Source organism: Tenrec ecaudatus, chromosome 4, assembly GCF_050624435.1.
Source record: "Tenrec ecaudatus isolate mTenEca1 chromosome 4, mTenEca1.hap1, whole genome shotgun sequence".
NCBI classification, from domain to species: Eukaryota; Metazoa; Chordata; class Mammalia; order Afrosoricida; family Tenrecidae; genus Tenrec; species Tenrec ecaudatus.
Window position 1 is genome coordinate 27,329,925 of NC_134533.1, and position 21,933 is coordinate 27,351,857.

General features: G+C 40.7%; 1 protein-coding gene across 2 annotated transcripts; it reads right to left on the minus strand.

Annotated features, from left to right (window-relative positions):
• Positions 1–243: 243 nt before the first annotated feature.
• On the minus strand, positions 244–21,185 carry API5 (apoptosis inhibitor 5). 2 transcript variants are annotated; one of them, XM_075545862.1, is made up of 14 exons: positions 20,990–21,185; positions 15,586–15,747; positions 14,494–14,587; positions 13,447–13,512; positions 12,735–12,886; positions 10,560–10,766; positions 9,943–10,047; positions 8,329–8,418; positions 7,077–7,258; positions 6,524–6,617; positions 5,649–5,705; positions 3,608–3,684; positions 3,100–3,236; positions 244–2,240 (listed from the first exon to the last, which is right to left on the minus strand). In XM_075545862.1, exons 1-14 carry the CDS (start codon positions 21,056–21,058, stop codon positions 2,218–2,220), a joined length of 1,515 nt encoding a protein of 504 aa, XP_075401977.1. In that variant the 5' UTR covers positions 21,059–21,185; the 3' UTR covers positions 244–2,217. The 2 variants fall into 2 exon arrangements, with proteins under 2 accessions (XP_075401977.1, XP_075401976.1); XM_075545861.1 differs by having other exon boundaries at positions 244–2,245.
• Between the last annotated feature and the right edge of the window lie 748 nt (positions 21,186–21,933).

A 21,933-nucleotide genomic window follows, 5' to 3' on the forward strand; every position in this document is an offset into this window, starting at 1 on the left:
GTCAATTCCAACTCATAGTGATCCTATAAAACCCATGTACAGTTCCCAAGGCTATCTAACTTCATGGGAATAAGCCTCATCTTTCTCCCTTGGCAAGACTGGTGGTCTAGAACTGCTGACCTTGCAATTAGCAGCCCAACTTGTAACCCACTGTACCACTGCTCCCTTTTGAGAAGTCAGTTCAGGATCAATGAATATCCAAGAAAGCAAAGCAATGGTAATCATAACCATCAACACATTAAACAAAATTACAAAAGGAAATTTATTTCAAAAGCATAGGGAAACATTTACATTGGAACAGGTGACAAACAGGCATCTTGCAAAAGAAAATCAATAGCATGAACTTTCTCATTCAAATTTTTTCAAGCAAAACATAACCTAAGTTGTACACTATTGCTTCATGGAAGGGGAACAGTGAGGGAAGAAACAAACTCAATATTCACCTTTAGAAAGTGAAGTCATTTCTGCTCAGCTTTGAGTTTACAAAAAAAAAAGAATAGTCACCCTTAATTGTTCAAATGTTTATAGCTGTTTCTATACTTGAAGGGTAAGTGCCAGGTTCCCATGTCGGTTCAGATTTTAAGAAAGCTTAGGTTCAGCTCAGCATCTTTTGGAATGTTCAGAGATTATTGCCACCACTCCAGAGGTAAGCTGACCAACTTCCTTTGTTCACTTGTATCATTCTAGCCTGAAAGATTTTTTTCCTATAAACATTATGCAGTAATTCCAGCGAAGGGGTTTCCCCCAAGTAGAAGCAACTCAGAGAACATTAATATGCAACAGGGAAAACACCTGTATTGGAATTGTGCACTTTTCTCCAAAACATACCTCAAACTTCTAGGTAAATGTCATTAAGCATTTGATTTGAATAGCAAACTTGGGGAAGAAATATTAACTGTGGAACAAAAAATAGACGAAACATTCAAATGTAGACCAAGAGCCTATGCTACTAAAGTTGCCCGTGACATTAAACACTCCACAAACCCCCCATCCATTGTTGTAACCTAAGAGCTATTGGCTAACGTACACAATGAATTTTGATTAATAACCTGAGAAGTTAAAATCTTAAAAGTGGCAAAAACAATATGAGAGAGTATCTCGTTCTCATCACTACACCACATTATCAAGCCGTGTTTCCTGGGTAGCCCTGGTTGTTAGTGCCCCAGATTCTAAATGACCGAGCTTCCTCCTGTGGAAACCTGTCGTACATCAGTTTGCTCTCTTGGCTACTGTTCAACACTAGGAATCGCCTGTGTCTCTTTGAAAATGCAACCTTTCACTTGGAAGTAACCAAAATAAAGCAGGCGCAGTGGACTCAAAATTCCTCCTCCTCATCTAGATGACAAATCAAAAATGGGTTCAGCCTCAAAAGGATAATCACTGCGTCAAAGACTACCCGTTCCTGGAATTGAAAAATAATGATTCCTATTGTGCAGTCAAGTTTCAAAGCATGCATATATATCCTTACATATATATGCTATGTCTGTATGTCTGTCTGTATGTGTATCAGACATACCTGCTTTCTACTCTCCAGAGTAAGATTCCACATTCAAAAGTTTACATCACAACATATGAAGAGTAGGTTAAGCAGTGCAAAGGAACTTCTTAAAAAACATAGTTTCACTTCTACAATTTAAGAAAATCCCCAGAAGGATGTGATTTTTATAATGCTAGGAAGGAAAGCTGCACTATTGCCTAGCAAATTATTTTTAAAAACATCAGAAGTAAAGTGTTCAGAATGACCACTGCCCTTCTCCATAGACTGGGGGAGAGAACAGGCAGAGGGAAAAGGGAAATTAGTCACCTTTCAAAACTAATGCCCTTTGCCAGTTAGGAGAAACACACCGAAGAATGACAAGTGAGATGTGAACTGTTCTCAACAAGTTAGTTTAAAGTAAGAGGTTCACAAATGAATTTCGGATAATGGTAATATTGCAAAAACAAGTCAGGATTGTTGAAGAGCATCCAAAAATATCGCTGTGGTTTTACCTTGGACACAACCATGGTCTGTTACAAAAGTATATCATACATACAAAGGTATAAAGAACATTAAGTTTTAGCTGAAAGCAGCAGTCCTTTGAAAGACATCCCCGGCAATCCAATGAGTAGTAGAATTTAAGTATAGTAAGCTCATGACGATGCTGAAGAATGTGATGTTTTATTCAGAAGAGTCTTCCCCGACTGCGATTTCCTCGAGCTCCCCAGCCTCGGCCACCTCTACTTCCCCTGAAGGCTCCTCTCTGTTCTAAGAAAAAGCGAAATAGGGTTTAGGTGTTGCTTGGGCCTTGCTGATAACAGCCAACGCAGCTCTCATCTGTGCGTGGAGCAGGACAGTACGTCCTCTAAGAGCAAAGCTGGTAGTCTGTCCAGGGCATCACACCCACTGAAGCAGAGCTACCACATGCACTCATGGAAGAGGGGCCAGCCATTCCTGAAAAGGCTTTTAAGGTGATCACATTATGATAATCATGACCCTCAATTTGTATTTGGGTGTCTATCACTCATTACCAAAGACTGTGAATCACTAAAATTACTGTACTCACCAAGGAATTAACAGAAAAGTCGCTGGCCGAGAAAGAAAAATGTACCTTCCACTTGACATAAGCAGGTGGTTTTCTTTGGTTTCAGTCATATTTCAAACCTAGTCTCATACAGGATACTTCACTGCTTCATTAGCTATAGGAGCTACAGAGTGCTCTTATGTATATGTATGTATATATGTATAATGCTATGTATATGGGGGGGGCGGGCTTCAACGACGACATGGAAAAATTCCATTATCTTTCAATGCCATTTTTCCATCTTGAATAACTTCCACATTAACTTTGTAGCCCATTTTTGTTGTAGATTCTAATGTTAAAACTGTCTTCCCAAGTACTTGGTGCTACATTTTCAACTCAATTTGTGAGCCCACTGGGGTGAGCTAGAAGGGACTGAACTCAAGTCGTTTTCCCAACAGCCCGAATTCCCGAAACTAGACCTGAAAACTCATCTGAGAGAGCCATGATAAAATAGATCATTAAAAATTACAACCAAGTATAATTACAGCCACTCTCTGCCCGGTTTTACATACGCTTTTACCCAAACGGAAACGCTCACCATAATTAAAGTTCCCCAAGTTGCTGCTGTATTTCCCACTAGGAGGATTATAAATTTGTCGGGCATCTCTTTTTGGTCCTGCTGTAGATTTCTTGGGTGGTGAACCTGATGTCGTATCTTCATTGGCTCTCCTCTGCCTGTAATAATAAGAAAACCATTATTGAAGCATTCTGTCATATCAGAGGCCTATCAATGTCTACGCTTTTCAGCATATTAGTTATCACAATGTAGGTGACAGTCACAACAGGAAAAGATGAACAACACTCTGGTTTGTCCAAATTAACTCTGGTTTGGTTATTGTAGTCGCTGTCAAAAGTGAAATATGCAGAAAACCAGAGCTTCACCAAGTCACATATCTCACTAGTTTATTTTATATTCATATTAAGAGTTTACATTTTCAATGTTTAAATTAATTAAATATGGTTTAAACAATAATGACTATTGCGTAAAGAAAGGTAAAACACAAATTCTAATATTCAAATCCTTTTAAAAAAAAAGGATTTCTTACCCCAACTCAACCTTCTGTACTGGTTTCCAGGATAATGTTACTGTGCTCTTATAAGAAGGAGGAATGTGGAAGAGATCCTGAGGACACAAAAAGGATGAAAGACTTAAAATGTATCTGGTGACAGGAAGGAGAGCTGGTGAGGACCATCAATGGAGATACAACCCCAGGGATCAATTTTATGAGGAACTTTAGCTTAACCTTACACTAGTGCAAATGACAATAACAAAAACACACAAGAAACATTGTTTACAAATTACACCTACTGCTTCATTAATTGCATCCGGTAACATCATTTAGAAAATGGCAGCCAAGTTTTCTTCTAAACATCATTTTCGTTTCAAGACAGCGCACCAACATTTATCCATGTTCACAACAAGGCACCAGCAAGTACTTTGCATTTGCACAGGGGTAGTCACCAAGGACACTGGGATACAATCTGCATCTTCATTTACATTCAAGCTGTAGAGGCCTGGCTACATCTTTATTTTCATTCTTCCTCTCAATAAAGGTAAAGTCCACAAGATTTAAATGTCACATGATTAATGTGGCAAAAATAAAAATGTTTATGAAAATGTTATAATAACCTAGATTTGAAATAACATATTCTCAAAATTGTGGATTCTTAAACATATTTTACTAGTAAAAACTTACCCTTAATTTTTATATGGAAGTGAAATTTGATAAAAAGGACCAGGTTTCCCCCCCCCCCAGGCAGTTAAGATATATGTACTTAACTTATCACTTCCTTCCAAACAAAACCTAAGGTTAGAACAGCAGATAAAGGGAGAGGATTAAGTCCCTGTCAAGCACTTTAATGCTGTACATACTCAAGTACGAGCCAAGCTTTCCAGCACACTTTTAGGGCGGTTGGTGTGGTAAAATTAGGTGCCTCAGCTGAAATTAGGGTTGGCTTATACTGGAGCATGTACACGGTACTGGTGAGCTTCCCAGACGGAGTGACAGCATACGAAAGTTCTATTACTCAGACAGGGAGCACAGAAGAGGACGCTTCAACCTTAGACACACTAAAACACACGTCACAGTGGGATTCACACCAGGAGATGTGAAGATTAGACTGTAGAATTAGAAGAACCTGCTGAGATAGAAACTATAAATGACGATCAATGACTAGAATGGACTAAAGCACACCAGTTTTCTCTGACCTCCATGAAAGCAAAGACCTGATCAAGTCACATCCCACATAAGACACAGTTCATGACTGTGGCAAGGTCCCCAATAACCGGGTTCTCTCCTATTCTTCACTCTCCCAACACTTTCTGACTAACATACCGTTAGCTTCTAAAATAATGACTACTTTGCGATTTCTCATTCTCTCAGGTTGTTCAAAATTTTTTAGTGAGTAGGTCCTTCAGAATGTAAATAGAACCAAAGGATAATTCTGACTTAGTGGCAAGGTGTAGCCTAGCCCTCAATACAGAGCACTGCCGTTATAGTAGAAATAAAGACCACAGGAAAATGCCCAGTATGTTACATTGAACTCTCCATCCAAAGTGTGAGCGAAGCAGATCTTTACTCATCATCCTAAATGACCACATAATGGCATGAAGATCATCAGAACTTAGGGAATGTGGAAGAGACCTTAAGGGCACAAACTGAAATTTGCGGGGCAGAAGAACTCTGCATGCTTCCCTTTGTTTCTGCAGTATCTTCTTCAGTAAGCTATAAGTAAATCCTATGATGGAAGACTCTGTAAGAGCTTGAGAATCTCATTGGGATGGCAGGAGTGGAGTTTTCTCACAGACCAACATCAAGCATGCAATAGCATCTCCCCTCACGTAACCCCATTCGCCTGGTGCCATCCGGTGACCCCATGGCACAGTTTCCTAAGCCGTCAACTTGACGGAGGATGCCACATCTGTCTTCGGAGAAGCACCTCATGAGTTCAACCTCAAACATTTTGCTAACTGGGGCTGCCTCAGCCACTGTACCACCAGAGCTCCTTAAACAGCGCTCTTGTACACAGACCTGCAAACACACGAACAGCCTTTTGCTAGTTAACTGGGAAGGCAGGAAAACTTACCTTGATTAAAACATTGATATTATTTGTGATCTTCAATGCAACAACTTTAATCTTGTTCTGTAAAGGGAAAAAATTAAAATTCCAATCACTTTTTATGATGCACACGTCTTTCTAATATGGAATGACAGCAGCAACAGATGAAACTTTCAGAATCAGTCTACAGTTAAGGAATTCTTTGGTTTGATTCTGTGGATACTGTTTATTCAATTTCTGGATTCTGAACTAGTCTAGAAATGGCAGAGGAGGAAGAAAATCATCTTTGCATGTTCACATGATAGGTTGGGACAGTAAACTTATTACTGTTACTTACATGAAAAATAGATACGGGATAAGGCACATTCACTTAAAAATTTTAAAGCAAACCAGTTTAAGCTGTATGATGACATAATGAACATTTTAAACAGTTCCTTAAGACTGGGATGGAGTGTGATTAAATAGTTGAGATCAAGGAAAATGAAGGAAAAACAAGACAAACCACCTATAATAAATATGACACAGAATTGGAAAAGGAATTTTTTTTCTATTGTAAACTGTTGCTTGGGTTTCAAAAAGGTGAAATTAAAAATATTATGGCCATTAATCAAGTATTTAAGCAAAACTTAAAGCTGAGACACTAGTGAGAGGTTGGTATACATCACCTAAGTTCAGAAACACACTTCATTAACACTGGAAAAATCAGGTATTTCAGCTGTGAGAAAAAAAAGGCTTCTTCTAAAACTTAGCCAATAGCTCTATATCAAGATACCTATATTGTATCTTCCAGGCCAGTCCAATCTCACATTTCATGTGAGCTGACCATCTGAATTCCTGTGCATCTTTAGGACTTGTAACAAACCGTGGCAATCAGAGATGTGGGTGAGCCACATCTTACTTACCTCTTCCGTCTTTAAGGCCTCTCCCGTTTTCCCCTGGAGCGCTAAACGAAGTTGTCTTATATAAACCTGGAGGCCTCGGGCAAAGTATTGCAGCCTAAATGAAGAATGGTTTCTTAATTAGCGCATAATCTCTTTAATTTTGTTTTCAAACTCAAATGATATACTACTAGAGCAAAATGATTTCAGGTAAAAAAATGGACATACAATGTATTACAAATGTCTTATTAAGTAGCTCGTTTCAGCCAGGTATTTTGAACTGATTGATTCAAGCCATGACATCAACTGTCTTCTGAGGAGCTGCTGATGGGTTCTGAACCACCGACCTTGCAGTTCCATGAGCTAGCCAGCAAGAAGGCTTGGTACAACTCCCAACAATAGATCCTCTCCTTCCCACCAGACCCCTAGTCTTAAATCTCCTGGGAGGTGAGCCCTTGATAAGATTTGATAGCATTTCTGCCTCCTTTTGGGGTCTAAGATTAGGTAGAAAAAAAATTGAAAGAAAATCCACAAAGGTTTCAGATAGCTTTGCCAGAGATGGGAACATCTTGATCACCTGATTTTGAAATCCTTGAGTTTTTCTGCATTCAGTTTGGCTGTTAAAAAATCTGGGAGTTTTCGGCCCAACTGATGAAAGCTGTACAATAAACACTCCACATAACTGAACTGCAGCTTAGGCTCTTCGTTTCCAGCATTCTCCCCATTTTCTGCTTCTTCTGGGGGGAGAGGCATATACTCCTTTGATAAGAAAAAAATGGAGACATTTTAAATTTCCTATGTCACTGTCCTTAGGTGCCATTTGAGTTAATCTCGAATCAAAGCAACCCTATGCAGAATGTAAGGAAACAACACACTGCCTAATGCAGAGGAATCCTTAGGATTCTCTGCAAATATTCCAAATGGTAAATATACACAGTAGTTGTTGAACTGCTTTTAAGACACCATTAAACATGAAAAAAAACACTATCGTAAGTTTAGTTAGCGTGTTTCTCTGGTATTGGATCAATATTTGGTCTGACGACTCTATGTACACCCACAGTACAGCAGCTATTACCACTAATGGTAATGAAAGTAGCTAATTAGACATTTAAGTGGATGAGGGAACTGAGGGTCAGAACTTGGGGAACATCTCAAAGGTGACAAAGGGTTAAGTCAAAGGGTCAACACTCAATTTGAGTTTTATATGAAAAGTCAATTATTTTAATGACTAAACTCTGAAAGAATCTTTTTGCAGTAGTGGTCCATATTGTTTTAATATTGACTCCATCCGCATTCAAAATACTGACAAAGGTATCTAATGTCATTGTGATTATGCCCAGTAGGTACTACAAGTCTGAAAGGACCACAGATTTGGATGAATCAATTCAGGCTAAATGCAACATGCTCCATATTGGCCAGTGTAGCAATTGTTTACATCAAATTAAAACATCACTCATGATACTCAGAATTTTTGTCACGTATTCTCTTTCCCCATCATTTATGACTGAGACAACAAAGTTTATCAAGCAACTGCTAGAGCTATTTGGCATTGGAAAGCTATCTGGTTGGTAGTTCCAAAGCCAAGTTAAACACCTTACACCATGCTAATTCATTTTGAGACAAACATAATCAAGAGTAAGAGCTGAATTTATTTTATGAAGATAATAAAAAACAAGGCAAAAAAGGCTGGTACTACTCAAGTAGTCAGCATATAGCCTAAGCAGCTACAAATAATTGTTTAATCTAAATTTCAAAAGCTGGCTTTCTATAATCTCAAAATTAATCTTATTTTATTAGTGACTAAGCCATAAGGAAAGAAAAGATCTTACCAATAATTTATCGAATAACTTCCTTAAGTTTGTTTCTAGCTTTTCCATGTCACCACAAAATGAACTCATTTCTGCCAACAGTTTCAATACCTAAAACACACAATTCATTGGTTATACTATTTTTGAATGAACAAGGCGGTAAAATTAGAATGACTCTAGATTACTGTTTAAGATTGCTTACTGTATATACTTGAGTATAAGCCAACCGCATTATCAGCCAAGGCACCTAATTTTACCACAAAACTGCATAAAAAATGTGCTGGAAAATATGGCTTATATATGAGTATATATGGAATTTTCAATTATGCTTTATAGAACCTATAGAATCATGTTTGAACTGGAAAAATATTCAGAAATGCAAGCCTGCCTACATGTTATAGTTAAGGATAGTGAAGATCAGGGAGCTTTTGTAACTTGGGGTAAAATCAGGGTGTATGTGGTGGCAGGGCAGACCCTAAAGCCCATTTCTCATGATTCCTAGTGTTATCTGTAAAAAGCAGTAAGGAAAAGAGCACACATGATTCTTTCTGCTAACAGTTAACACTAGAGAACACAAATGCTAAAAAGATAAAAGCATTTTAACAATTCAGAGAAGCAAGAAACACTTAGAGCAGTGGTTCTCAACCTTCCTAATACTGCGATCCTTTAATCAGTACTTCATGCTGTGGTGACCCCCAACCTTAAGATTATTTTTGTTGCTACTTCATCACTGTAATGAATCGAGCAACCCCTGCGAAAGGGTCGTTCAACCCCAAAGGGGTCGCCAGCCACAGGTTGAGAACCGCTGACTTAGAATATACTCTTGACAGAACTAGACTGGGCCTCATTTGTGAATAAATTAATCTCTGGATTCTAATTCAAGGTACTAGTTAATTGCCTCTGTTCTTCAAGCTGATGAGCATGGCCCAGGTCATCTGAAACAATCGACGGTGTTAGTACACAACTAGATTCTCCTCTCTCCCAAAGAAATGTCACATGCATGACCACATTCAACAATCAACAGCCTTTCAGGAAAACCAGTATGCTCCATAAACATTTGTCCAAATCAGTCAATCGATCAACTGATGAATAATAGCTATCTCTCTCTCTACACACACATTCTCTCTCAAAACAACAACAAATAAAGGCCTCTCAGATTAAAGAGCTGCACTAGATTTAAGGATTCAGAGATAAATCAGTGAGATGAGAGTATGTATTACAAATAGATGCAAAGTATTATAAATGTTTTAACAGTATGTGAACATTACAGTTAAGACATGAAAAACAGAGAGTAATGAGTTCTATAGGGGAGACAGATTAAAGGATAAACCAGGTTAATCCAGTAGAAATCTGGCACCCCTGGTTATGCACAGATGGAAACAAAGAAATATTTAGCACACAAAAGTAGCCACTGCTTACAGTGGAAAAAGGCAGAATTTTCCCACTGCAGTAAACTTTAATTGATTCCATACAGCATTTCTATGCAAACAATCCCTGGCTAATAGATTGCTGGCTAATCACAAGCAAACATTTTAATGACCCTCTTAGAAATTAGACTTAAAATTATTAGTGGTATAAATTTGTGTTAAAGTATAAGAATGCTTTCTCAGTGCCAAAACAATAACTTTCTCTTACCTCCAACTGTGTATCTAGACCCTCCACTGGGGTAGTCAAGGAACTGAGGTTCGGAAGAACGTGCTCACAGAAGTAAGTCACAAACCTTGTAGAATGAACATTTTTCTGAAAATTCAATTACCAAGCTGTTAAAATTCTCACACAAAAAAAGAAATTCTCTCAAATTACAGTTACACTCAACTAAATACATTTGAACTCTTTGATTCTCAGAAAAAATTTGGAGGAGAGGGGATTGAACGGTGGCACTTCAGAGTGCACATTCCTCCACTCCAAGGACAAGCCCCTTACGCGGTATTTCACAAGCAGAGGGTTCGCTGCCAAGGACACAGAACCCAAGAGATGGAGTGCTGATTTTCACACAGCAACGACTCTACCAACGACTTAAGGGGGGAAAAAAACGGAAGTTTTCGATGAGAAGTGATAAAAAATAATCACATAATCTTTATCTTTTAAAAAGTCTGTAGGAAAGCGTTTAAAGAATTTTCTTTGCTGCCTTCCGCTCTCAAATCCCCGCAAGAGAAAATACTCACAAATACATAGGCACTCACAGTTCAAAGGGGGCAAGCTGAACGTCATAGTGGCTAAGCTAACAGAGCAATGAAAACAAAACAGCTCACCGAGAAGAGGGGCACGGCCTGCCGAGTGCACTGCAAGAGCCTATCCACGCAGTCAGGGTCCGCGGGGTTGAAGGTCTGCTCCAGGTCAGCTTGCTCGGCCACCAGCTCTACAAGCTGCTGCCTTCCGCTCACTGTCTGCAAGCTCCTTAACCCGGAGAGTATCTTCATGAACAGGACAAACTCTTCACCTGTCACATCTTCTAGGACCTGCAAAGAGACGATCCAGAACAGATGAGTCTCTAATGCCCACGTGGGAAAGAACCATCAGTACTGAAACCAGTCATTGTACTTCAGCGACTGACGTCACTCTGACACCAAAGCTTGTGACACACAGATGAAAAGGGCAATTTCGAGCTTCAATCAGCTCGGTTTCAGAATACTAACCAGGTCTTCTCAACTGGGGGAATATATCACCCCCAACCCAGAAAACCGCTTCTTGGAGGCTCTTTCTATGCATAAAACACGGACAGGCACACAACGTCTAAGGATGAGAAACTGCGGTGCCCTATTAAATCCGATTCAGTACCTCTATCTAAAACCAAGGAACCCTGTGGTGCACACGGATACGCACTGGGCTGCTAACTACAAGGTTCAATCCCCCCAGTTGCTGTCAGGGAGAAGATGAGACTGCCTTGCCTGCTTTTGTGAAAAATGTAGTTTTGGCAGGGGACAGTGTAAGCTATGAAAATAATTTATAATTTATCTAGGGTTCGTGAGGGTGGGAGAGAGGGGGGAAATGAGGCGCTGATACCAAGGGCTCAAATAGAAAGATGTTTTGAAAAGGATGATGGCAACATATGTGCTTGAATATGTGGGTGAATGGATTGTTGTAAGAGCTCTAAGAGCCCCATTAAAATGATGTGTTAAAAACAAATGTCCTGGACAAAGACTATTCTGTGCTGTACAGTTGCTGAGGTAGAATCCACTTGATGGAAGTGGATTATACTTAAAGCAGCTTCATTCACCTGAACCTGGTGATTGCAGACAAACAGAAGACCACATTAGTATATGTGCTGACAAGACCACTTTAAGTCTTCAAAAGCAGAGGCTCTAAACCTTCCTGTTCATGGTCCAAACCAGCTCACAACAGGTCATACTTCACCAGATTACCAGTACAGGTGAATATGCCAATACTCCCAACTCCAGACCTGCTTCTTTTGCTCTCAGCCAAGAAATTTTATTAGGAAACAAATGGGACTAACATAGACAACATTTAATCTTTCTCAAACCATGAGACTGTGCGAGGAAGGTTATGGACGGCTCATCGTGAGCCCTGAGCATCTGTAAGTATGCTACATGCTGGCAGCAGAGAGAAGCATGGGCTTGTGCTCTTTCAAGAGTCAGTAGGACAGTGGGGGAGAATAAAAAATGACCTATTTCCGTGCGGTAATACATTATGAAATAACCCAGAAGACTATGGAAGAATAACCTAAGATATAAGGAGTTTCCTGAAGGTTATGATTGTAGAGAGTTCTGAAAACAGTGTAAAGGTAAAGACCACGTGCACTGGTTAACTTTTGTGCCAACAGGGCATTTCTAAGAAGCGATGAGTGTAGTCAGCCTACCCATCAGGACACAACTTGGGGATGTCTCCTTGGGGACGTGGTTCAGATATCAGACCCTGTTGGAGGGCAGGTCGTCCCCCTTTCTTCCCTTCTGGCCACTTCACATCATCACTCTGCACACCAGGCCCTGCTGTGCTTCATCACACCACACCCTTCCACCACCTGCTTCTTTGGATCTTGGGTTCAGTATTTGTGAGATGGAAGGACCATCAAAACAACATTATCTGACCCAGGAAAGTGAGTCGGACTGGGCTCTCTCTCTCTCTGCAGCTATATGGGCTGATTTCCTGTTACAAATTCCTTTGTCAATAGAAACTTCTCTACTTCTCTCCATTTCTAAGTGTCTTGGTTTTGCTTCTCTATAGAACCCAGAATAATAGACACCACAAGGATTTAAATGTGATTATAGCCTTTTAAATTGACACGTTGATTCTGCATTGCAAGTGGCTTCAGTGTTAAGTTTAAGAAAAAAGTGAAGAAGCTCAACATTGGTTCTATGGGGATATAGAATTTTACACATAAGGCACATACATAATGCATTGACAGATAAGGCTGGTTTCAAATATATCTTTTGGCTTTAGAGAAACTCTAAATGATGACTGAAGCTTACCTTTTTGGATTCAGTTAGTATAAGCTCCTCCACTTCTTTTGTTAATACTTCTTCTGGCAGTGTTTTGAGTTTTGTAGACAGGAATTTGATCGCGCGTTCTCTAACAATGTCTTCTCCTTGAAGTATTTGGCTGAACAATCCTCCTAACGTCCCTGCACACAGACATTAAGGTTGTAGGCCGACACGCTGAGTACCTGAGTGATCTGATCGGAGTGCAATGAAGTATTTCAATTTAACTCAATTAACAGCACTTCTCCTCACAGGAGGTGATAAAGGTGAATACCATCAAGACTAGCAAAAACAAATTTGAAACGTATTCAGCCACAACCATAAGAAAAATGATTGCGTGCTGTGGCCACAGGAGAGTCAGCCTGAGCACATTTTCCCTTGTTTAACCATTATTGATAGATTAAATTTGGGTATTATGGAAGAATTTAAGGCAGAAAAGATAATTTTCCTAGAGGTTTCTCAGAGTAATCTGTTCTTGCAATTACTTCTGCTGTTTTTTTTCAAGTCATATCTGGGTAGCTAAGCAGATTTTTTTCACAACCTCTACAATTTATATGAAGTAGATCTTTGGTTGAACCCTAGCCTTAACCCTTAAAAGAAAACATCAAAAATCTAATTTTTACTCTTAATTTTATCCTTAATAAGTAATCTTAAGCTCCTATTTCCTTAAGATACCAAACAGAAGTCTAAGACATGGTCTTACCTTTTGCATCCATCTTAAATATACTTAACAGGGCATTGTTAACCAAGTTAAATTCTGCTGAGTCATCTGGAAAAGGGAAAAGTGCCACATTAGAAGACAAGCCAGTCAGGATACAGTATAGCACTGACTAAACATACAATTTTTCCCTCTACTTCTTTAACGCTTCCTCCCCCCCAACCATCATAACCCCAAGTCTACCTTACAAATCTGGCTACACCAGAGGATGTACACTGGTACAGAGAAGAGCTGGAAACACAGGGAATCCAGGACAGATAACCCGCTTAGGACCAATAACGAGAGTAGTGGTACTAGGAGGTTAAGGGCAAGGTGGGGGAGAAAGGGGAACTGATCACATTGATCTACATATAACCCCTTCCCTGGGGGATGGACAACAAAAAAGTGGGTGAAGGGAGACATCGGTCAGTCTAAGACATGAAAAAACAATAATTTATAAATTATCAAGGGTTAATGAGGGAGGGAATTTGGGGATGGAGGGAAAAAATGAGGAGCTGATACCAAGGGCTCAAATAAAATGAATGTTTTGAAAATGATGTTGGAAACATATATACAAATGTGCTTGACACAATGGATGTATGTATGGATTGTGATAAGAGCTGTATGAGCCCCAATAAAACGATTAAAAAAATCAGAGATATCATCTGTCTCATTTTCAAAGACTCAGCAGTTTCTTAAAGGTTATATTGCAAAGAACACAAAGCAAGCAATTCTGAAAAGCACCAAGAAAAGACAGCTTCCTTGTAAGGGTAGAGAGCCCGAGACAGTACACCAGGGCACCTGGAAGGAAGAAACAATAAAACCTTTATGCATACAATTAAAAACATAAGAATATAATATTGGGAATTACACCACCAAGATGTCAGATCAGACTTCCAACTATGGAACACAAAGATTATTTTGTCTCTCTTAGGCTCCCGCTAGCCCTAAACAAAGTACACACAGAGAGAGAAAAAACAAAGAGAGACCACGCAAAAGAGAGAGCAAAAGCACGTTTAAATAAAAGTATACAGTAATAATAATAACCATCACCTGTTTGCAAAAGCTGAGTTAGTATGTCTGCCACGCGGGGAAGATTTTCTCCAGTGGCAAACTGAGGCAGCTCTTTAATTGCCTGACGTCGTATCTGGGCATGATTTCAAGCAAAAATTAAACAAATCTTACTTCATTTTAAAATGCAACTTTAGAAACTTAACTTTCCAAGAAAACAAAAACTATAAACTACACCTAAGGGCTTATTTGATTTTGAACTGCAAAACAAGAAATTTCTATTATAATTTGTGCTAACTTAATATTCACGTTTCACAGAATAACTGAAATAAGGTGTGTTGGAAGGGGAAGCTAAATACAACGCAGGAGTGCAGCAAAGTGTTAGTTAAGATTAGAAACAATGGCAAAGACAATTGCTGAGGTTTACTCCTTTGGGCATATCACATTCTAACTCCTACGAATGGCTATCAAGGCCTAGTAACTGTTTATTTTCTATTTTTTTCATATTAACTAGTTAATAACATTTATGAGTATTTTGTATGTAATAACCCCAAATACTGATCTTGGTTTATTTAGTTTTATATAAAGAGTTCATATTCAAGAAATTCTGTATAACATGTTGGTGGCTCATGATTTTCTCTTTAAAAAACAAGCAGCTCATAATAGTTGAAAATACTTAAAGAAACTCATATTAACAGATAAGCTAAGAGTTAATTCTGTTACAATGAAAATAGTCCAAGAAAATGATTTATTTTAGCAATAAAATCAATAGATGATTATTTTTTCTTCCATGTAAAATATTTAGGTTTAGTACAGTTATGTTTTATGCCGCAACATTAATTAAGTATCCAAGCAAGCAAAAATTGACTAAAAACTAACATTAGGTCTAATGCCAATGTACAAAGTGTACGAGTCTAGAATTGAGTCCACACCCTCTTTTAAACAGTGAATAATAAACAAAACTATGTCTTTTATCTGTCGAAAAGGGGCAAGAACCTATCCATTTCCCCAGATGTACATCACGAGTGTGGATCTGCTGTTTCACAGACCATACAGTGGTATTTACTCTGCGCTGTTATCATCAGCACTCTAAGTCATTGAAAACTTGCTGAAAAGCTTCCATCATAAGCTTACCGATACGTCTTCATCCTCACAGAGGTCTAACTGAGCGTTGATAGCCGAATCAGCCAATTCTGGAAAATGCTTAAAGAATTTTGGAATAAACTGAGCGGCCAATCTCTTTTCCTTGGTGCCACCTTTCACTCCATCCAGTATGACTTGATAGGAATCTTTGTGCTAAAAGAAAGGAAAAGACAAAACGTCAACCCGGTTGTGGTAGATGTCTTGTTCGAATCTATATTAAGGTATTAAGGAATTTACAGAGGCTAAAATATATGGCTTAGCTTAAAGAGTTTTATTACTGGACGTCTATCACACCTTCTCCCATCCTCTAATCTCTCTCCAAACAGTGCGCCGGGAAGCGAGGATAACTAAACTGAGTTGGAAAAAGCAAGCAAGTCTGTCAGTGCACCATATGGTTCATTCTAGAGATTACTGGCCTGATGACCACCTTATGATACACCAAACAGTAAGACATTTCTGTAAAGAAGGGTAGCTTCTTCACGAAATACAGACACAAAATCAGACTACGGGGGCCAGTATTTCAAAAAGATATACTTTATAGTGGCAAAAGTGAAAAACATCCTGGTTGACATCTCTACCATTTCACACGCCTGGTTTGCCTCACTGTTTCTGCGCAGCCTACCTACAGCCAAGGCTGTGAATTTTGGCAGTCTCTGAGTTTTACCTTTTACAGGATAGTACAAATTCCACATCCTTTAACTCAAATACAAAGTTCTACTTGTAAAACTTTTTGAAGGATTGCTCATATTGCCTGAGTAAATAAAGAATCTGCTTGGAAACCGAGTACAAAGGAATAATTAGCAACATTTATTGAAAGTCTACCAGAGATTTCACAACTATCCTGCACATCAGTGTTAGTACACTTATTTCTCAGAACGAGAAAATCAAAGCTTAGAGAAGTCAAGGAGTTTGTCCAGGGCCACTCAGTTAAACAGCAGATTCAGCACCAGAGCACAGTTCAGGTGGGTGCAAAGAAAAGATCTCTACCAATTATCACTCAGTAAGGGAGCCCTTTAAACCAAAGCCACTGCCCTCTAGTCAACGCTGATGACCTGCTTCATAAGGTTGCTCAAGGGTTTGACTTGCTGACTCTGCGGTCAGCAGGCCAACTACGCCCACTACACCAGCAGGGTGCCTTCTGCATTATAAATAAGTCTAAATTTAAAGAGGAAAAATATTTGCCAGAAGGCCTGAAGAAAGGTGTAATTTAAGTCCTAAATACAGATTCCACACAGGCATCCGAAGCACAGCAAGGCCCTTGCAAAGTTACGACACTACAACATATTCAGGCTAAAAAATCCAAGTTTTTACTTTCCACTGTAAGCAAGCCTGAGTTTTATTAAATATGTAAAAGGGAATGATACCTTTCCTTGCCTGGTCTTTGAATGAAAGAGTATTTCTTAGCACTTCTCAGGACAATGGCTCATTAAACATTAACCACAATCATGAAATGCTTTGCTAATTTGTCTTCTAGCTACAGCTCAGGCAACAAGACATTCTACAGACTGGATCTTGGAAACGCAGCGGTCCTTTTAGTGATCTCGACGATTCAATGACAGGTGGGGCTGTAGCTGGTAAACTAAAGCGGACTGCTGATTTTTCCTTTTCCAAACACAACTGTACATTGTAGACAAATGGGTTTCTGATCCTGGCAAGAAGCTTTATTATAGTTTCTAACAGTTTGTTTTTGATATCTGATTTACAAAGCTGCTCTCTAAAGCAATCCCTAAGAGACTTTCATGTAAATACAGCTACGTTTAAAAAAAATGTGGTGAAAATATACTCAATAAAACACACACACACATCCAGCAATTTCTATGTTTAATTCATTGGCAAGTATCTGACACAACCTCACTGCTCACTAAGCAAAAACTCTCCTCTTCCTTTCTCCCTTCAACCCCTGGGGACCACTAATACTTTTTGGTTTTCTGCACGACGCTCACTGGCATCGAGTCCATTTCAACCTATAGCTATTGCATAGGACAGCGTAGAACTGTTGATCGGAGTAGCGAGCCTCATTTTTTTTCTTTCTCAGAAGCTGGTTTTGAACTGCTAACCTCAAGGTTAGCAGCCTAATATGTAACTTACTATGCACAGGGTTCCTCTAGATGTGCTTATTTCACATAAAAATGATTATACAGTATGTGCCCATTTGTAGCTAAATTTACTCAGCAAAATGTTTTGACAGTCTATCCATCTGCGACATGTTTCATTTCTTTTGGGCTGAGAAATATGCCAGTGTGTGTGGATATTATTTGTCCAGGGACATTTGGGATGTTTCACCTTTTGGCTATTGGGAAAAGCTTTGCAGCAAATCTTGGTGTACATGTCTGCTCACGTGGCTGTTTTCAGATCCCTTGGGCATACACCCAAGTGCAGAACAACTGGGGCACATGGTAGTTCTACTATTAATATTTTTAGGAACTCCCAAACTGTTTTCCACAAAGGCTGGACCACTTTACATTCCCACTACCAATGACCAGGGGCTTCTGATCTTTACAGCCTCACTGACCCCTAATGTTGTTTACCTACCCTGGCCTCCTGTTTAATCACTGCCATTCTCTCGGAGATGTGAAAGTCAGCTACAATTTGATCCATATTCATTAGATATCTTAGATATCTTTTAAGAGCAAAAAATTGATAGTTAAAATACAGTAAGTATAGTTATGAAGTAAAGCCCCAAGTTTGCACCTAGAACATAGTCTGAAAAGAAAGCACAATTATAGATAAGAATGTGTTTCACAAAACACTATTTTTGGGGGTGCACTTTACGGTATTTTTCTCTAAAAGCAAGTATTACGTAACAGAGCAGAATGTAGAAGTATTCTAGTGTATTTAGTCCAGCTTTCCTTCTCTAAGAATTCAGTGCCTGAACAACTCACTAAAATTATGTCACGCTATCTGTCTTGAAAAGTCCTTGGCAGCTTCAATTACAGTGTCATGGAGGCAGATTGCCCGCATTATACTCAGAATCGTGGTAAAATCTTTAATATGGGTTTTTACAATTTAAGATAACAAAAGGCAACACAAGCAACTCCCAATTATTCACCAAAAAAACAAAACAATGCCATGAAATCACTGCTGCCGCAAAGCAAACCCGTAAGACAGGCTGAACTGCCCGAGGGTTTCGAAGACTTGGCTTCTAGTTGCCCTAACACCCATAAATAGGTAAGGGTCAACCTTCTTTTTCCTAGTACAGCAGTAGAATGGGGGGGGGGGTGTATACAGGAATGGGGCTGCACGATGTGTAGTTTGTAAATGCTTCCATAGTGGCATGTTTTGTTGTGGCTATTATTACATTTTTCTCCTTAAAAGAAACAAAACAGCAGACTGCAGAGGGCACAAGGGGGAGAAAGTTTCCCTAGAAGTGTCCTGAAATACATCTTTGGGTATGATATTTCTTTTAATCACAAAAGGTACAGCATAGGATTTCTCAATTATATTTATCTCAAGAGAGATTCTGGTGTTTTTCTTCAAGAAAAGACATACACATGTAACTATTTACTACCACTCCTCACATTCAATGTATGCCAGTACTTTATAACCACAGGAATACACCATCAAAATCGATTGACAACCACTGGCTTAGCTCCTTTCCCAATCCTCTCAGCTGATGTGCGCAACAAAATCACATGTAGGTAGGACTGCTAGCTACAATCGTCCTTAATTGCAGACTATAAAATAATGCCTGTGAAGAACTACCAGTGCCTCCCAGGAACAACAAAACAAAAGCAACCTGACTGCCCATAGTTTCCCCATCTTTCCTTAACGGGCAGGGCATTTCTCCTTGACAGTTGGTGTTAGTCAGCATCAGGGCCTCCAAGAGGTTCATGCAGATTTGACTCCCTGATGAAACCGTGCACTTTCATACCACATACACTGAACTAGAACCTACATTTTGAAATGTTTCCCAAGTGATTATGATGTCATCTGTTACCTGGAATCTGTAAACTTAATTAATTGTAGATTCTGCTTCTAGCATATCCGGGTAGAAATAGGAATTCTCACCAGTGCGGGTCGAACCAAAATGAACCAGTTCAAAGTCCTGCCTAATACATGGCATACACAGCTACCAAAAGCTGTCATCAAGAATTCATCAAAGGTGGTGTAAAAATGCTTTGGGGGTGGGGTGGGGTGGCAAAGAGCAATCCTCAGAGACACCAAGTGCTACTGATATCCCGTGCACAATGTATTTGGTATCACATGTGATCTAGTCACGATGTAAACGTGCAAACCATTCCATGCTACAAAACTGGAGTTGGCAAGGGTTGCCCTGGAAGCAATCCCTGCAGGTTCCTGTGCTCAGTAGAGAAGACAAAACAACCGATGCTTGAAACTGACACTACTGGCAATTAGAGATTAAACCAATAAGAGTTCTATATAAAGGCAGGGGTGAGGGCAGGTCAGCTCAGCTCAGAAAGGCTCTAAGTAAACTACACAGTCCAGAAAAAGGGATGGGAGGGAGCTTGCCACGACCTCTGTCAAATCACCAAGAGCCATGAATTTGACTCCAGGAAACTCCACAAAGTTCTAAGCACTGAAAAGATAAAGCACAGGATTTCTAAACCAAGGATTAGGGTTAGCTCAGGGAGAGCCTGGTTCTTCACCCAAGGAAACATCGTGTTCAACCAACCATCAACCCATCACAGTCGACGTACTGCCAGGACAAGATCATCCCAAGCAGCACAGGTCTGAGAGGCAATTCCTCAAACTCTTGTCTGGGATAAACGCAGCCTCTCCAACGTTCCAATTTCACATTCTTCAAATACTTCTCACTGGAAATACACTCCAGCAAACACACCGATGAAAAACTAAAACCGGTATCACGACCACTATCCCCGGCGCCGAAGGCACATTTCGCGAGCTATTTCTAGGTTGTACCCGCACCGCTGGGGCACTGGATAAATGAAGTCGTGGGACAATCCACGTTGCTCCTTTCGGATTGCCAGACACTTCTATGCCCTAAGCACTCGCTACAACACACGAACAGCGAGTTTCTTGCCTCGAGAAAGGGACCTGAGACCTCCGGGGAGAGCCCTCGGCCCTCCGTGGGGCTGCGCACCGCCGGGAAGAGGGAGAGAAACAAGGGGAACCGAGAGGCTACGGCTCGGGAGGAGGATGAGCGGGGCCAGAAGTGGCGGGGCCCCTGAGAGAGGAGGCTGGTCCCGGGGGAGGCAGAGAAGCCAAGCCTGGGACCCGCGGGGCCACGCTCGCTTCGGAGCAACCACAAGGCTCTCTCGCGCCCCCGCGTCCAGGCCGATCAGACAGCCGGCCGAGACCTCGGCCGAGGGCCCGCGGGAGGGCGAGGCGGAGCCGAGCCCGGCGGCGGGAGAGCGGCGGGGAGCGCGGTCGAGGCCGCGAATCGCCAGGCCCTGCAGGCCGCTCGGGCACTTACCTGACCCACTTGCTCCGTGGCGTCCGCCAAGATGCCATAGTTGCGGTAAAGCTCCTCCACGCTCGGCATGGTGAGCGGCCAGACCAGGACCCAAGCCTGCGGTCGTCGACGTCGCCAGCACCACAAGTTCTCCAAGCTCGCGACCCGCACTATGAAGCCTCCGGCAGACGCTGGTGCCGCCTCCAGTCACCGCGCACGGCACGGCTCCGCCCCGACGCCTACGTAAAGACGTACGCGCCAAGAGCGGCCTTCATTGGCTGCCGCTGGGCAGTGCAGCCTTCTAGCGCCTCCTGGTGTTCGGAGGTTCAAAGTGCGGCAAAGGGGATTAAATTAGCTCCTATGTGTTGGATGGGATCATGGTTAGGCAGTAGACTATCAACTTCAAGGTCAGCAATTCGAAACTACCAGCTGCTCAGGCGAAAGATGGAATTTCGACTCCTGTAAAGAGTTAAAATCCCAGGCAATTCGGGCCTGCCCTAAAGGGTCTTTATGGGTCTGCATCAACTTGATGACAGTGAGTTTTTAAAAAAAATCATTTTATGGGGATTCGTACAACTCATCACAATGCATACATACATCAATTCTGTCAAGCACATTTGTACATTCGTTGCCCTCATCATTCTCAAAACATTTGCTCTCCACTTAAGCCCTTGGCATCAGCTCATTCCCGCCCTCCCTCGCCTCTTCCCCTCCCTTATGAATCCTTGATAATTTATAAATTATTATTTTGTCATCTCTTACACTATCTGACGTCTCCCTTCACCCACTTGTCTGTTTCTGTCCCCCAGGGAGGAGGTTATATGCAGATCCTTGTAGTCGGTTCCCCCTTTCCACCTCACCCTCCCAGTATTGCCTCTCTCACCACTGGTCCTGAAAGGGTCATCCACCCCGGATTCCCTGTGTTTCCAGGTCCTATCTGTACCAGTGTACATCCTCTGGTCTAG

Excerpts from the sequence above, each read along its gene's own strand:
- API5 (XM_075545861.1), bottom strand. The coding sequence starts at position 21,058 with ATGCCGAGCGTGGAGGAGCTTTACCGCAACTATGGCATCTTGGCGGAC. Across the intron at positions 3,685-5,648 it reads ATATCAATGTTTTAATCAAG|GATCTCTTCCACATTCCTCC; the intron begins GTAAGTTTTCCT and ends TTGTGTCCTCAG. Across the intron at positions 2,246-3,099 it reads CTTGGGGAACTTTAATTATG|AACAGAGAGGAGCCTTCAGG; the intron begins GTGAGCGTTTCC and ends GCTTTTTCTTAG.